The sequence below is a fragment of the Schistocerca cancellata genome, chromosome 4 (assembly GCF_023864275.1).
Source record: "Schistocerca cancellata isolate TAMUIC-IGC-003103 chromosome 4, iqSchCanc2.1, whole genome shotgun sequence".
NCBI classification, from domain to species: domain Eukaryota; kingdom Metazoa; phylum Arthropoda; class Insecta; order Orthoptera; family Acrididae; genus Schistocerca; species Schistocerca cancellata.
The window spans coordinates 569,408,110-569,425,511 of NC_064629.1; the positions used below are offsets into that span (position 1 = coordinate 569,408,110).

The following is a 17,402-nucleotide window of genomic DNA, read 5'->3' on the forward strand; positions in this document are numbered from 1 at the left end:
AAGTCAGTGAATCTTGAAGCGTAGCTCCTATCACATGTGATATCAATATTAAATGACCAAAGATTTTTGTGGCAGCATCATTCACCCCTTTCTGTGTCAAAGTCAGATTTAACCCACAATATTGATGATCGTCTTTTTTTCTAGTGTTGCAGCTGTGCACTTTGCTATTATTTTTGAACTGGGATGGGTTATTAATAACATATTTCATAGCTGAATATACATATTATGTAGATACTGTGAATATCCTGAGTTTTTTAAATAAATGTCTGCAAGGTGATCTTTGATGGGCTTCAGCTATTATCCTGATTACACACTTTTGTGCAAAGAATACTTTTTCTCTTAATGATGAATTACCCCAAAATATGATGCCATATGAAAACAGTGAATGGATATAGGCAGAGCAAGCTAATTTACTGATATGTTTGTCACCAAAATTTGCAATAACTCTAACAGTGTAAGTAGCTGAAACTAATAGTTTTAGCAGATCATCAATGTGTTTCTTCCAATTCAATTTCCCATAAATGCACACATCCACATATTTTTAATATTCTGCCTTAGCAACAAACCTCTGTTCAAAGTCTATGTTTATCAATCGTGTTATACCATTTACTGTACATAACTGTATATAACATGTTTTCTCAACATTTAGTGAGAGTCCATTCGCAGAGAACCACTTAATAATTTTCCGAAAGACATTATTTATAATTTCTTCAGCTAATTCTTGTTTGTTGGATGTGATGACTATACTTGTATCATCTGCAAAAAGAATTAGGTTTGCATCTTCATTAATGTAGAGTGGCATGTCATTAAAGAACAATAAGGGATCCAAGACTGAACCTGGTGAGACACCATTCTTGGTATCTCCCCAGCTGGAGGACTCTCCTGATTTTTACAGGCTATGTGTACTGTTAATTTCAACATTCTACACTTCCCAAATGAACTATGAATTAAACATCTATGCACTGTCACATTCATATCACAATACTTAAGCTTATCTGCAAGAACTTCATAATTCACACAGTCAAAAGCCTTTGAGAGATCACAAAATATCCCAATCTCCTGATGTTCAGTTACTCAGAGCATTTAATGTTTTATCAGTGAAAGAATATATAGAATTTTCTACTGAAAAACCTTTCTGAAAACGAAACTGATGTCCTGTTAGCACCTCATTTTCACAAATATGTGAAGCTACTGTTGAATCTATTATTTCTTTAAGAATTTTGGATAAAGCTGTCAGAAGTGAGATTGGGTGGTAGTTGTTAGCATCAGACCTCTCTCTTTTTTTATGCAATGGTTTAACAATAGCATATTTCAGTCTATCAGGAAAAATGCCCTGTTTCAGTGAGCTACTACACATATGACTGAGAATCCTAGTTTTCTGTTAGGAACAAGCTTTTCGTGCTCTGTTGGAAATGCCATCAATTCCATGTGAGATTTAGTTTTGATGAAATTTTCTAATTTCAGTAGGAAAGGTGGCTTTAATTTCAATTTTATCAAATTGCTTGAGCGTTGTCTCTTCCATATACAGCCCTGCATTTTCTAATGAATAGCTGGATTCTATTTCCTCTACAATACTTAAAAAATGATTATTAAAAATATTTTCTAGTCCTGACCTTTTGTTAAGAAACTTTTCATTGAGTTTGATAGAAAAACAAGCTTCCTGTGCTCTTGGTTGCCCTGTTTCCCTTTTAACAATATTCCAAATTGTTCTAATTTTGTTTTCAGAGGTGCTAATTTCAGACAGAATGCACATAGTTCTGGACTTTTTAACAAGTTTTCTTAATACAGTGCAGAATTTTTATAATGTTTGACTGTTTCTGGATCATTACTCCTTCTAGCTATAATATATATTTCCAATTTCTGTTTACTAGATATTTTCATCCCTTCAGTAAGCCAAGGCTTTTTAGATGGTTTCTTACAATTATGCTTCACTGTTTTCTCCGGGAAATAATTAATTGAACACACTAATTAGGAGGACTATTTTGCATTACTGTATATGTCATATACTGTAACTAGCTGTGCATCATGATCAGACAGACAATTCTTAAGTGGGAAAGTTTTTATTTGATAAAATTAAGCTAGGTCTATAAAAACATTGTACATCAGTGTGCTGCTTTCCAGTACCACCCGAATAAGAAAAGCAATAACTGACATCATATTGAAAGAATCAAGTATAACTTCAAGATCAAGCTTTCTAACTGTCTCTTTCAGAAAATCTACATTGAAATCCCTACAAATAATAATTTGTTCCCTCTGCCTGACAGATAGCACAACAAATAATATAGTTTTTCAAAATGGTGAATATTTCCCAATGGCCACCTATACACTGCTACAATTATAAAAGTTCTATTATTTATTTAAAACTCACACATACACATGCTTCTATATGTTGCTCTATACAATTTTTTGTTTCTAAATTTTTCACACTATGAGAAGTTTTAACATATATGGCAACTCTTCCTCTCTCCATGTTGTGTGGCTATTTACAAGTGCTGAAAGCTTATATCCACTTACATTTACCCTTTCCATACCTGTGACTATATGATGTTCAGACATGCATAGTACATATATTCCAACCTCAGTTTCTAAAACTTCTACACAAATAAGTTGCTCATCTACTTTGTTTTCTAATCTCCTGATTAAATATACTAACATTGCTTTTTGACTGTAATTTTTTGCGAATCTTGTGACATACTAACATTATTTTTCACTGTTCCTTTAAGAGAATCTTGTGATATTTTAGCATCTCTGGTACCTGCCTGTCTGAGCTTCTCATTAAGCTTAATTTCATTCAGTGCTGAATGAAGCAATGTGCAGTTCAACATTTCTGTATAGTCTTTTCGCGATTACAAAGGTAATGTGAGCAACATCGAGGCTTGGCAATATCTACGATGGTCATTCCTATGCTGCGTTTTTTTAAATTCCTTTTAAAAGAAAAACCGTTTAAGAAAACACGGTGTTAATACATAGAATACTTCATCCTGCCGAATTATTAAATAACGAAATTACGAATCCGCGACACCCGTCATGGCTCTGTATTACGTTACTTACAGAATTACGGAAGATACTAAACCGAGTAAACGTTTGCATTTCTTAGTAGGGCTAGCAGACGCTCACCTGCAATCGTTCTGTCCACATGAAACTGTTTCGTCATCGAGTTCATTAGCACCAACGGGGGGCCACCTTTCACCAGGTCTGAATTCTGAAATATCCGTACAATCACTTCCCTCATCACACATTATTAGTCACCACAAATTTAAGAATCTATAACTTTCATCGCAGATTATTTCGAAACAATATAAACATAACAAACACCAGCATAAAGAGACCACATTAAGAAACGTCAAACCATATGGCAAAGAGTTTCATCTAGATATGTATACGTATCAGTATGTAAACAAACACACATTTGTTTCAGAAAATCAAATATTTTCAGTTGCTTAATAACGAACTCGGAATTGGATGTTAGTGTATGGACTGGTAATTTTTGTGACCAATTCTTCAAATAAGTCTGGAGAAAGCATGTTCTTGATGTTACGTATATATGACATAATTTGAAAACCAGCCCGCTGGCAACGATATGTTTGCGCAAAAACCTGTACAAATATCTGTGCAGTTACAAATTCGCTGCAAATATGATGTGTTCAAATGACAAAAGTTCCCATCCACTGCTCGCCCACCGTGTGTCGGTCTAGAAAAGAAATGCAGCGGCAAGCGATTAAGCTGCCGCCATCTCAAAAATTAATTTCCTTTATTCAGAAATTCGTAACAGAGGAAATTCTGATATGGTCTGTGATCGCAGCTTCTGTTGCAAACAAATGCAAGAATCAGCAAGACCAAGCAAAATGGCTCACAATCTCAAATATAAGGAGAGCAATTACAGCACATATGCGGCTGACGCTAAGATATCTGGCAACAGGGCATGTGAAGTTATTTACGATGTCCTGAAAGAGGATTTCACGAAGGCAACTAAAATCCCTCAGTTCTAGTTGAGTGGCGAATTCATTGCCACTGGAAGCATGTTTCTGTTGGAAACATTGTTTCCTGCTGTGTTTCGCAAACGTTTCCAACTTCTTGTCTCTGGTACTGTCCACATTAGCGGGAAAGATGTTTCGTTGTGTATTCACACCATCAGCAATGTTATTTGTCTACTGCGATGTCTGTTGACGAGGAAACTAATTATATGTGGCGCTGCACTATTAATACTGGAAGGTGGAAAAATGAGCGTGTAGCTTTATTGGCCGGGTGGCCCCTTACAGGGCAGATCCGGCCACCTTGGTGCAGGTCTTATTACATTCGACGTCACATTGGGCGACCTGCGCGCCGGATTGGGATGAAATGATAATGAAGACAACACAACAACCAGTTAATCCTCAACCCAGCCGGGAATAGAACCTGGGCCCCTGAGGACGGCAATCCGTCACGCTGACCATTCAGCTATCGGGGCGGACAGTACTGGAACGTGAACGGGAAGTGGGCGAAAACGCACTATAGAATAACTGACGGATATAACTTGTTATGGTAACTAAATACTGAAGACGGCTCTGGTTTCCGTAACTTCACTCGGATGTTGTATACCAATTTTGAATTTCTGACAGATATGGTTGCACTATTTTTTTTTAAGACACATATTTCAGGAAGGCAATTACAGTCAACCAAAGACTTATTGTTACTCTTCGATTACTGGCAACAGGAAATTCATTTCAGACCCTGGCCTATTTATTTCACATTTCGAAGCAAGCTAGATCTGAAATAGTACCTGAAGTTTGTAGAGTGCTGATGGGAGTACTGAAGGAGTATGTAAAGGCAAGTAACTCAAAATCACAGGTAAATATACGTCATTTTTATTCTTTAGGAATCATCTCACATATCATTAAAAATAATTCTTGACTGTGTCGTCAGTGTCGGCATTGCTTATTAATGTGACAGGAGAATCAACACTTCTAGTTGATGCCCCTGACACATTTAACCCACTGACGACTGCAAACATTCTAAATGATCTACTTCTTCTTGCATTACTATAATCGTTAGCTTCATTATTGCTCTTGCTTGCCGTGTTTGCAACAGTTTTCACAGAACGACTCCAGTGTAGTGGCACTTTGTCTTCTTATCTCTTAAGAACGTTCTTTAGTAATTCCGTGAGAACATTATGTGCTCCCCTGTCTTGCTTCCCAACCACTCGTCTTGCTAGAAAGGTGGAGAAGCTGATGTTGGAGGGCCAGCAACGGCCTCTTCGCCTTCAATTTCTCCAACCAAAAATTCCTCTGCTAAAACCTGAAATGAAATTTCTTTCTTTCATATGCCAGCGACTGTAAACGATGGCGTGAAACATTATGTAAGTTCTCCCAAATCCATCACTGCCCCGTTGTGTGAGAGCGATTGATAGGAAGTGCATAATCTTATAGTGCCGTGTTGCTGTTGGGAGTGAATTTTGTAATTACAACGGCTCATTTAGCATTGTGCTGCTTGTTGTCATTGACACTTGCTACAACTATTCGTACATAGATATTGGGCTGCTGAGAAAGAATTTTCGATGGTGGTGTATTCAAGAAGTTCGAATGGCTCTGAGCACTATCGGACTTATCTTCTGAGGTCATCAGTCCCCTAGAAATTAGAACTACTTAAACCTAACTAACCTAAGAACATCACACATGAACGTAGCGGTCACGCGGTTCCAGACTATAGCTCCTAGAACCGCTCGGCCACCTCGGCCGGCTGATCATAAGTGAACTAAATGACAAAAAGAACCTGAAGGTGCCACAAGCTGAAAGCTTCTTTGGAGGAACAAAAGCCTTACCATACGTTCTTGTGGTAGTTTACGCTTTTCCACTACAGGAAAGTATTATGAAACTGTACGCAGGACGGCATGATAAAGGTTCGAAGGAAAGAACTTTTAATTACCGATTGTGAAGGGCAAGAATAGTTGTCGAGAACACATTCAGCATCATAGCTTCTATTTTTCGTCTGTTCTGAAAACCAATGTTGCTGCAGCCAGAGAAGGCATGAACAAACACATTTACAGTTGCGTGTCTCTACAATATTTTAAGACATAATGCTGGGGCAAGAAAGCGGTATAACGCATAAGGTAGCTTTGGTTCCTACGATATAGAGAAAGGTGAGATGGTCCCAGGCACATGGAGACCATATGACGCTGCATCGATTTTTACTGCACCTCAGAATATACCAGGGAATGCTTTCAACACGAACAAACAATTTTGATAGGATTTTGCAGATTATTTTTTAAGGCCATGAGGAGGAAGTGTACCATAACAAAATAACAATAGATGAATATTACGCTATAGTACAAAATACAAATAAAGAAAAACAAGATATAGTTTTGGACCTTTTTTCCCACTGCGTCTGTTGTTTCTTCGGCTTGCGAACATCGTTGAGGATCTGCAGCAGCGCATATCCAAACCAATTACTTTTGTGTACAGTGTCAGCATCCCTGCCCGACCGTTCTCGTTTCTCGTCCATATGCCAGGGCAAGGAACTGTAATCTTTTTTCGACGCACTCTTTCTTTATCTGAAAAATTGCAGCAATTCTAAGCAGTGCATCGTGTTTTTTGTTGTTATTCTTTGTATTTCTTGTTTCTAATATTCCATAAACGTTCCTCCACCTGGTACAATGATATCAATTCTACAATCTGCTCTCTCGCCCATTCTACTTTTCTCTTGGAAAACTTGATAACGCCATTACAAAACAACGTGGTACAACTGTAAACAGCAGACTGCACAGTGCGACAAGTAAACGTACACTACCGCCTTGTAGTGGTGACGTGGGGTAGCAGGCATGGAACATGGTATCCTTTGATCTCTGTACGGACACTTCTACGGATAGATGTTTCAATGTTATGAAACATTTGAAAACATGTTTCTAGACAGCTTTCCAAACGGTGTCCACATCAAATAGCGAGAAACATGTTTCAAATTCAGTGTAGACGCGGCAGACACATTTCGCGCAACAGATTTGCGGCGGTCTCCACACAATGCCATGGTTCGACTTTTCGTATCTGTGCAAATCCCTGCTGATATACAACGATCTGTCTGTGCAGATGCGATGTGCGCAGGTATTTACACAGACAGATTGTTGTGTGTGGATGGGCGTTTATTGTGTTCAACGCGATATTCAAATTCATATTATGAAGATAGGGTGATATAATACTGAATGTAGGTGCGCCAAGTATTGTTAGTATTGAAATGAATTTAATGAAATATACAAATGAGTGAGTGGAGTTACGATTATACCTCAATGTTGTCACACTGCACACAATGCTGTCCATTACGACTCATACTAGACAAATAAGATGAAGTATTGACTATTTATAGACATTTAAACTATGAAACTGAAAACAAATAACGTCATCAAAATATATCACAGTTTTGATTACAAATAAGTCAGAAAATATCACCAAAGTTATGTAACTGTGTAAACAACAGGCAGTAATAATAATTTTATTGTCATTATCCTATTAGAGCAATAGGCAATGTCTCACACATAGTAAAATACAATTGGTAATTCGAAAGTACAGTAGTGTTGTTATTACCTTTATATTATTATGTTACAATTAATAAAGTCCTGTGATAGAGGTGAAAGGAAAAATTACGCTGGATTATGGTTTAGTTGTGTGTATTATACTCCTGTGATGTCGCTCTGTACACTGATATTCTGAGGTTAGGTAAGAGCTAAGCTCTGGGTTCTGTCTGCAGATATAAAAATCTACATGTACTCCTAGTCTGTTTTGCGGCATCGCCATGGGAACTGTGAGTGTGGGAAGCAGGTGGAAAGTATAAAACAAAATACACACAAACAGCGTAGCATCTTTTGCAATAAGACACAAACTTGTAGCAAAATCGGCAAACCGTGCCTTTAAAAGTAACACTCAAAAATGCTTAAAGAAAAGACTTGTTAAACACACACATAGTCTCTGTTGTTTCCTTTGGCTTGTGAACGTGACTTGCTTGCCAGAACCACGATAGCTGGTAAGCACAGAGTATTGAGCAGAGAAATATTCAGCAATACATGGAGCATATAAGGGAAAGAAACACAGCCTCAAAATGGCTCAAATGGCTCTAAGCACTATGGGACTTAACATCTGAGGTCATCAGCACCTAGACTTAGAACTACTTAAACCTAACTAACCTAAGGACATCACGCACATCCATGCCCAAGGCAGTATTCGAACCTGTGACCGTAGCAGCAGCGCGGTTCCGGACTGAAGCGACTATAACCGCTCGGCCACAGCGGCCGGCGAAACACTGCCTGACAAAAACTGAAGCAGTCAGAAAGGGAAAGGAAATAAAATGAAACTTCAGTGGTTGAGAAGGTATGTGATATTATTTCAGTGCTTGTAAGATCGAACCAAATTTCGAAAGAACTTCACTGTATGAGCCTGCTTATTAGCATGAAATTACGCCCTTGGCCTGGATGCATCTAGTGGTTCTGTTGTGGGGGTGTCACAAAGCCATTGTATCCTCTCATGAGGCAAGGTGGCCCACAACTGTTGTAACTGCTTATTCATATCCTATATACAGGCAGTGGGACATTTTTGACGTCTGATTTGACATCACACATATACCATCAGGGACAGATCTGAATATTTTGCTGTCTACGAGAATAATGATATGCAAAACTCAATTAAAATAATCGATTCAGTCGAATCTTAAGAAACAATCGACTCATTTGGCTGTAATTTTGGGTATCGATTGAATTATTCATTCACTCTTTAGAGTGAAACCAGTCTATGAGAGCAACTGAATGAAGGTAATTGATTCATGTGGTTGTAGGTTTAACACAGTCTTACATATACAGTCGTGACAATCCTGCTCATTTTTGTTATACCATGAGACAGCAGTGCTCCAAATGGCCAGCAGGCTAAACTTCTCTGGTAAGACATGGGTGTGTATAGTATCGTTTATATTGATTTGTAACACAGTTTTTGGTTACAAACTGCAGATTAAAACTGAATAAACTGCAAAAAGGCGGGAATTTAAGGATATGGGGCATGGATAAACTGAAAGAAACAGAGGTTCTAGAGAGTTTCAGAGAGAGTATTAGAGAACGACTGACAAGAACAGGGGAAAGGAAGACAGTAGAATAAGAATGGGCAGCTCTGAGAGATGAAAAAGTGAAGGCAGCAGAAAATCAAGTAGGTACAACGTCAAGGGCTAATAGAAATCCTTGGGTTACACGAGAGATATTGAATTTAATATTTGAAAGAAGAAAATATAAAAATGCAATAAATGAAGCAGGCGAAACAGAATACAAACGTCTAAAAATGAAATCGACAGGAACTGCAAAATTGTTAAGCAGAAATGGCTAGAGGACAAATATAAGGATGTAGAAGCATATATCACTAGGGGTAAGAGACCTTTGGAAAAAAAGAGAACCACCTACATGAATATCAAGAGCTCAGATGGAAAACCAGTCCTAAGCAAAGAAGGGAAAACAGAAAGGTCGAAGGAGTATATAGAAAGTCTAGGGAGATGTACTTGAGGGCAATATTATGGAATGAAAGAGGACGTGGATGAAGCTGAGGGAGGTGTACTTGAGGGCAATATTATGGAATGAAAGAGGACGTGGATGAAGATGAGAAGGGAGATATAATAGTGCATGAAGAATTTGACAAAGCACTGAAAGACTTAAAACAAGACCCCAGGAGTAGACAAAATTCCGTTACAGCTACTGATAGTCTTCAGAGAGCCAGCCACGACAAAACACCTCCATCTGTTGTGCAAGATGTAGGAAACAGGCGAAATATCCTCAGACTTCAAGAAAAATATAATAATTCGAATTTCAAAGACAGCAGTTACTGACAGATCTGAAAATTACCGAACTATCAGTTTAAGAAGTCACAGCTGCAAGATTGATTTGATTTGATTTTAACAGGAGAGCTAAAACAGCTTAGGTCTAACCCGCCACTGCCCACACCGAAACTAGGTTTATTGTGTGGTATCGCTCCCTGTATATCTAGAAAAGCCAGCCAGTGCCCTTAAATAGTGCAAGGAGTCCCTCTACCAGTTTTTTGTTAGACACCATTTCTTCAGGTCTAGTTGTCCCAAAGATTCTGTATCTTTTGCTCTCCAATGCCATGCATTCAAAGATTAGGTGTGATGCAGTTACGTCACCCTCATCACAGATCCTACATTTAGGGTCCTCTTCCATTATACCCATTGTGTGTAGGTGTTTTTTGAAGTTCCTATGGCCGGTCATCAGTCCAGTCATGAGTTTGATCTCTTTCCTGTTCAATCACAGGATTACAGAGCTTCTTTTGAAAAATGGCTTGGGCATCATTACCTTACCATGTTTTTGTTTATGGACCTTGGTCCAATATCCTACATCCTGTTTCCTAAGCCTTGGTGATTGTCAAGACAGGTTCCGGTCCAATAAATGGAGTTGTTGCCCCCATCCTAGACAATCTATCGGCTTGTTCATTGCCACAGATCCCTGAGTGGTCAGGGACCCACACTAGATACACCCTATTGCTTCCACCTAGCTCCACCAGAGCCTTGTGGCAATTTGCAACAATCTTAGATCTTGTTGCAGGAGCTGCCAATGATTTCAGGGCTGCCTGGCTGTCTGAATAGATGTAGATGATACGATCATTGTAGCACCTACTCATATTCTCCTCCATCCATGCCCTGATTGTAGTAATTTCAGCTTGGAATACAGAGGCCAGTTTCCCTAGAGAGATTCTGCTCTCCAGTCCTGGCTGAACCCCATACAGCCCTGCCCCAACGCCTTGATCTGTTTTCGACCCATCGGTGAACCAAACGATGTCCCCCGTATGGTGTTGAACTGTTTTCTCCCACTGCTCCCTACTTCCAATTATTGCGTTGTAAGGCTTGTCGAAGCAGTTAGGAGTTATTATATAGTCAGCGGGCATTTCCCCAGCCATACCTATATTTACCTCACTCACTATGTTAGTTTGTGATTCAGGATATCCAAATGAGACCCAGTTTTGGCCAGTTTTAAGTCAGTATGCCCGAGCTGCTGCTTCCATCTTAACCCAAAGGTGAAGTGGAGGCATTTCCAGCATGGCTTCCATTCCAGCGGTTGGTGCGCTGCTAATTCCGCCCATTATGACTAAGCAGGCCAATCTCTGCACCTTAGCAAGCTCTTTAGCAGCAGCCCACTGTTCTACCTTCTTCAACCACACTATGACCCCATAGGAAACCCTAGGTCTAACCACTGTGGTGTATATCCAGGGCTTAGACCCCAGTTTTTGCCACAAAGCGCTCCTAGTACTCACTAAAGTGCTTTTTGCCTTGGAGCAGATACTCTTAATATGAGGGGTCCAAGCTAGCTTCTCATCCAAGGTTACCCCTAGATATTTCACTGTCACCTCCACAGGTATAGTTTCATTGAAGAGCTTTAGATTCCAACTTGCATGCTGAATATGTCTCTTCATAAATGGAACCACAACAGTCTTCTTAGGATTAACTCTCAGATCCTGTTTAATGCACCATTTTTGCACAATGTCCAACCCCTCTTGTGCCATATTTCTGACTGTGTCAGTGAATTTGCCAAGTATTACTATGACAAGGTCATCTGCATATCCTTGGCAGAAGCATTATTTGGAATTTAGTTCCTCAATGAGTTCGTTCACCACTAGATGCCACAATAGAGGAGACAAAACTCCTCCTTGTGGGCAGCCTCTAGTGGTCTTAATTACCATCTTTTCATTCATCATGGTAGTCTCTACCTTCCTTCCACTAAGCATGGCTCTGGTCCACCTACATATAGTGTTCCCCAGATCATGCACCTCTGCTGCCCTTACCATGGAATCGAAGATCGTGTTACTAAAGGCCCCCTCGATATCCAGGAAGATGCAGAGGGCTATTTCTAGGAAGTGAAGTGCTTTTTCCACCTTCCCGATGAGATGGTGGAGAGCTGTTTCACATGATTTACCTGGTCGGTATGTGTGTTAGTTCAGGTGTAGAGGGACCCTACATAGCCTCCTGTCCCCAAAGTATACATTAACCAGTTTTTCCAGTGTTTTGAGAATGAAGGAGGACAGACTGATTGGTCTCATATCCTTGGCCTTGGTATGATCAATTCTCCCTAGCTTTGGAATGAAGACAACCTTCACTACCCTCCAAACATTGGGAATGATTCCTACTGCTGAGCTAATCCTAAATAGCCTGCATAGGATTCTTATAAGCTTTCCTCCTGCCTGTTGCAGGAGAGCTGGAAAAATTCCATCTGTGCCAGGTGACTTGAACAGCTGGAATGTTCCCACCGCCCACTGGATTTTGTTGAAGTTCACACACTCCTTGGCCGATTTTCAGTCCTCTCTTCGAGTGTCTGAGAACCGTTGTCTCTCTGGGGTCACATACTGGTCTGTGTTATCCGGCAGTGCATATTGAGGAAAGTGAGTTTTGAGGAGCAATCCCAGCGTCTCGTGTGCTGTCTTTGTGTATTCCCCATCCTCCTTCCTCAACGTACCTCCTGGATTAGTTGGTACTCTAGTGAGAATCTGGTGAAGTCTGGCTTGTGCAGCCGTGCCTTCCACTTCCTCACAGAATGCCTTCCAGGATGCCTCCTTTGCTTGTTTTATTGCAAGATTGTAACTGACAAGGGCCTCACGATATTTAGCCCATTGTCCTTTGGGTCTCACAATATTAAACAGTCTCTGTAACTGTTTTCTTTGCGTTTCCAATTTGTTATTCCACCAAGGAACACTCCTATTTGTGCACTTCCAGGTGATTGTGCAGTTGTCCTGATATGAGGTCACTATGGTAGAGGCAACAGCCTCTGCTACTTCCTCAAATTCTACTGGCTTCCTTATCATGGTTTTAATTTTCGATGAGCCTAAGTCAAGGTCCTCCTATATGTCTCACAATCTGTTTTCCTGGGATTTCTATAAGTCATGGTCTGTCTAATTCCCATTTCAACCTTGAATTTAATGTACATGTGGTCCAATGAGGATGGCTCCAACTCCACATGCCATTGTTTGACATAGCTACCCGTCGCCATGGAACCAAATGTTATGTCAATTGCTTCTTCCCTTTTACTATTCCTGAATGTAGGTTCATTGCCCCTATTCAGGACCTCTAAGTTGTTAGCTAAGAGGAATACAAGCAGGTACTCACCTCTACTGTTGGTGTCCTTGCTGCCCCACACTAGATTGTGGGCATTGGCGTCGCACCCCACCAGCAGTTGGTCACCTTGCCTATGGCAAGTCTCTACAAGTCTCCTCACCACCAAGGGAGGGGGAGAACTGTCTTTGTAAGGAAGGTATGCTGAGGCCAAGACAATTTCCCTCGTGATACCTTCCTCACATTGCTGCATTTTGATGCTCACTAAGTCCCTAGAGCAGAAATCCATCATTGGCATGAAAGAAATGCCGTTCCTAACATAGATGCATGTTCTGGAGTTTCTTAGATTTCTAGCATAGATCAGCTTACCTCCAGTGCCTCCGAGGCCTGACACACTCCCTTTGTATAAATAGGGTTCTTGTATCAGGGCCACGTCCACTTCCTGTCTCCCAGGCAGCGGCTCAGGGCATCAGAAGCCCCTTTACTGTGCTGCAGATTAATCTGCAGCATTCCAGGCTCCGTCTTACTGCCATCTTTGAGGTCTTTGAGAACCCTGACGGTGACCTGCGAGAACACTAAAAACAGTTTCAGGTCCTGCTCCCGCATTGCCTTCAAGGACTTCTCACCAACCTCCACCACCAGGGTTCGTCCTTCCGGAGCAACCTTCTGGTTAATCACCCTCCAATCTTCTGACGGCACTTTTGGGTTCTGGGCCCCTATTTTCCCGAACAGAGTCTTGGGAGAGACTTCCTTAAGGATCTTCCTTAAGGATCTTGGTAATGATATCTTTGCGGTTTTAAGAAGCTCCGCTGCCATCTTGACCAGCAGCTTCGCATCTTCCCATGGGGATATCATGGGCACCTTGTCCTTGAGCCATTCTACTATGTGCTCCCACTCACAGACAAAAATGAGTGCACCACGGTCTAGATAGAGCCTCCTGAAGTTGGGACCTGGGCCAGCGTCCCCCCCAATCTTTTCAAAGAGGGCCATCTGCACTAGTTCCTCCTGCTGTGAGGTAATGGCCACCAGTGGATAAACTTCCTGGATAACTGCCATCCCAAAAACAGAGACTGCAGTACTATAGGTCTGTTTCCCTATTTCTTGCCTCGGTTTTTTCTAGACTCACTTATCCAAAAGAATGGAAAAACTGGTAGAAGCCGACCTCGGGGAAGATCAGTTTGGATTCTGGAGAAATGTAGGAACACGCGAGGCAGTACTGACCCTACGTCTTCTCATAGAAGATAGGTTATGAAAAGGCAAACCTACATTTATAGAATTTGTAGACTTGGGGAAAGCTTTTGAAAATGTTCACTGAAATACTCTCTTTCAAATTCTAAAGGTGGCAGGGGTAAAATACAGGGAATGAAAGGCTATTTACAATTTGTACAGAAACCAGATGGCAGTTAAATGAGTCGAGAGTCACAAAAGGGAAGCACTGGTTGAGAAGGGACTGAGACAGGGTTGTAGCCTATCCCCAATGTAATTCAGTCTGTGTATTGAGTACGCAGTAAAGGAAACAAAAGAAAAATTTGGATTAGGAATTGAAGTCCAGGGAGAAGAAATAAAATCTTTGAGGTTTGCTGATGACATAATTCTGTCAGAGACAACAAATGACTTGGAAGCACAGTTGAATGAAATGGACAGTGTCCTGAAAGGAGTATATAAGATGAACATCAACCAAAGTAAAACAACTGTAATGGAATACAGATGAATTAAATCAGCTGATGCTCAGGGAATTAGGTTAGGAAATGGTATACTTAAAGTAGTACATGAGTTTTGCTATTTGGGAAGCAAAATCACTGGTGATGGTCGAAGTAGGGAGGATATAAAATGTAGACTGGCAATGGCAAGAAGAAAGTGTCTGAAGATGATAACTTTATTAACATCGAGTATAGACTTAAGTGTCAATAAGTCCTTTCTGAAAGTATTTGTCTGGAATGTATCCATGTTTGGAAGTGAATCATGGACGATAAACAGTTTAGACAACAAGAGAACAGAAGCTTTGAAATGTGGTGCTACAGAAGAATGCTGAAGATTAGAAGGCTAGATCACAGAACAAAGGAGGAGGTACTGAGTAGAATTGGGACAACAAGGGATCACCAATTTAATACTGGAGAGAAGTGTGGAAGGTAAAAATCGTAGAGGGGGACCAAGAGATGAAAACAGTAAGCAAATTCAGAAGTATGTAGGTTGCAGAAGTTAGTTGGAGATGAAGGGACTAGCACAGGATAGAGTAACATGGGGAGCTGCATCAAACCAGTCTTTGGACTGGGGATGTCAACAAACGTAGTTCTTACATTGAGGAGCTTATGTAGTGCCGTAACATCGACAACAACTAAATAATGACACAACATTCGCCTTTCTTTAGTTCCCTAAGGACCATGTAAAGTACGAAACGCAATATTAAAGAACAGTTTACTTATGATTCACTTGTAACCTACAGATAATTATTGTAGAATATCGTTTTCTTTTATGAAAAAAAAGGAACCTAGTAAACAGGGGAAGACCTGACCTTTTACAGAAAGATTTCGTACTTGTACTCATCAACATTCAGTTTTTATCACTACACTTACAGCCAAATCAGATAATGTGGGACGCGGTAAACTTGTGTAGAATGCAATACCTACAGTATTTAAAGTACCAAATAAGCCACCGCAACTCTAGCTGAAGGGAAAACCCCATGCACATCTAATAATTAAACGTGAAAAGTAATAAAACTACTTCCCCACACAAAAGAAAACAGTTCCACTATTGTGACTGTAGGCTTTCCCAGCGAAAACTATTGATGAAGGTTTCTCGGGTCCCCAGCCGGGTGTAGTGTTGATATCTCGCGACGTTTCGGGAAGTGTCATACTACCCATGTTCTGGCGAAGTGTCGAGATTTGCGGAGAGCGGGCTATTTATATGCGCGGTCACCCCCCCCTCCCCCCCCCCCACCACCACCACCACTTAAGCTCACTATTGTTCCTCATATGTGTAAACGAAATTCCGTCTAATATACAACATGCAGAATTAGCTCTTTTTGCAGATGACTCTAGTTTTGTAATCAATCCAAGCATACATACAGAAACAGAAGAAATGGTAAATAAAAGTTCTTATGAGTAACGTTGACTGCTTTTCTGTGAATCTACATTTACTCCTACATATAAATAGACATGATTACTCTTCATTTCACAATTAAGCGCCTGGCAGAGGGTTCATCGAACTCCCTTCAAGTTATTTCTCTACCATTGCACTCTCGAACAGCGCCGGCCGCGGTGGTCTAGCGGTTCTAGGCGCTCAGTCCGGAACCGCGCGTATGCTACGGTCGGAGGTTCGAATCCTGCCTCGGGCATGGATGTGTGTGATGTCCTTAGGTTAGTTAGGTTTAAGTAGTTCTAAGTTCTAGGGGACTAATGACCACAGATGTAAAGTCCCATAGTGCTCAGAGCCATTTGAACCATTTGAACAGCGCGCGGGAAAAACCAACACTTAAGTCTTTCTGTGTGAGCTCCATTTTCTCTTTTTTTATGTTGATCATTCTTCCCTATGTAGGTGGGCACCAAAGAAATATTTTTACACTCTGAGGAGAAAGTTGCTGCTTGAAATTTCGCGAGAAGTCCACGCTGCAACGAAAAACTTCTTCGTTTTAACGATTAACATCCCAATTCACATATCAGCTTCGTGACGCTCTCTCCCATACTCCGCGATAGTACAAAACGAGCAACCTTTCTTTGAACTATTTCGGTGTCCGCCGCCGATCCTATCTGATATGGAAACCACGCCGTAGAGCAATACTCCAGAAGAGGATGTACAAACGTAGTGTAGGCAGTCCAGTTAGTAAACCTGTTGGATTTACGCAGTGTTCTGCCAATAAACATAGTCGTTGGTTTTCGTTACCACATTATCTCTGTGATTATCCAAACTTAAGTCATTCGTAGCTGTAATTCCTAAGTATTTAGCTGAATTTAAAGCCCTCGGCCTTGTGTGAGTTATCGTGTAGCCGAAATTTAGCGGATTCTCTTAGGTACTGTGAATGATTCCACTCTTTTCATGATTTAGAAACATTTGCCACTTTTAGCACCATACAGATATCTTCAAATTCTTGTTGGGTCCTCAGCCAGATCAAACTGTCATCTGCACACATATTTCCGCGGTGCCTCATCATCAGGTGAGGAAAGCTAAGCCGCTCTTGACGATAACTGATGCAAACCATGAACGACGGAACCTTTATATGCAGCCAAAATACAAATATGCCTGCGCTGATGTAATGTGCAAGCGTTCAAACGTTGCTGCTACTCCCTGACGCAAATATCGCCCCCTGACTGGGGAAATATTGTGTGCAGATGATAGTTTGATCCGGCTGAAGACCTGACAAGAAT

The 17,402-nt window shown here is 40.7% G+C and overlaps 1 protein-coding gene across 1 annotated transcript in view; it reads right to left on the reverse strand.

Moving 5' to 3' along the window:
• Positions 1–3,357, reverse strand: part of LOC126184578 (RUN domain-containing protein 1) — a 160,066-nt gene extending 156,709 nt beyond the window's left edge. The window contains exon 1 of the mRNA XM_049927009.1: positions 3,118–3,357. Within this exon, the coding sequence (XP_049782966.1) occupies positions 3,118–3,239 (122 nt within the window). The 5' untranslated portion in view covers positions 3,240–3,357. The remainder of the gene's footprint in view (positions 1–3,117) is intronic.
• Positions 3,358–17,402: the final 14,045 nt, after the last annotated feature.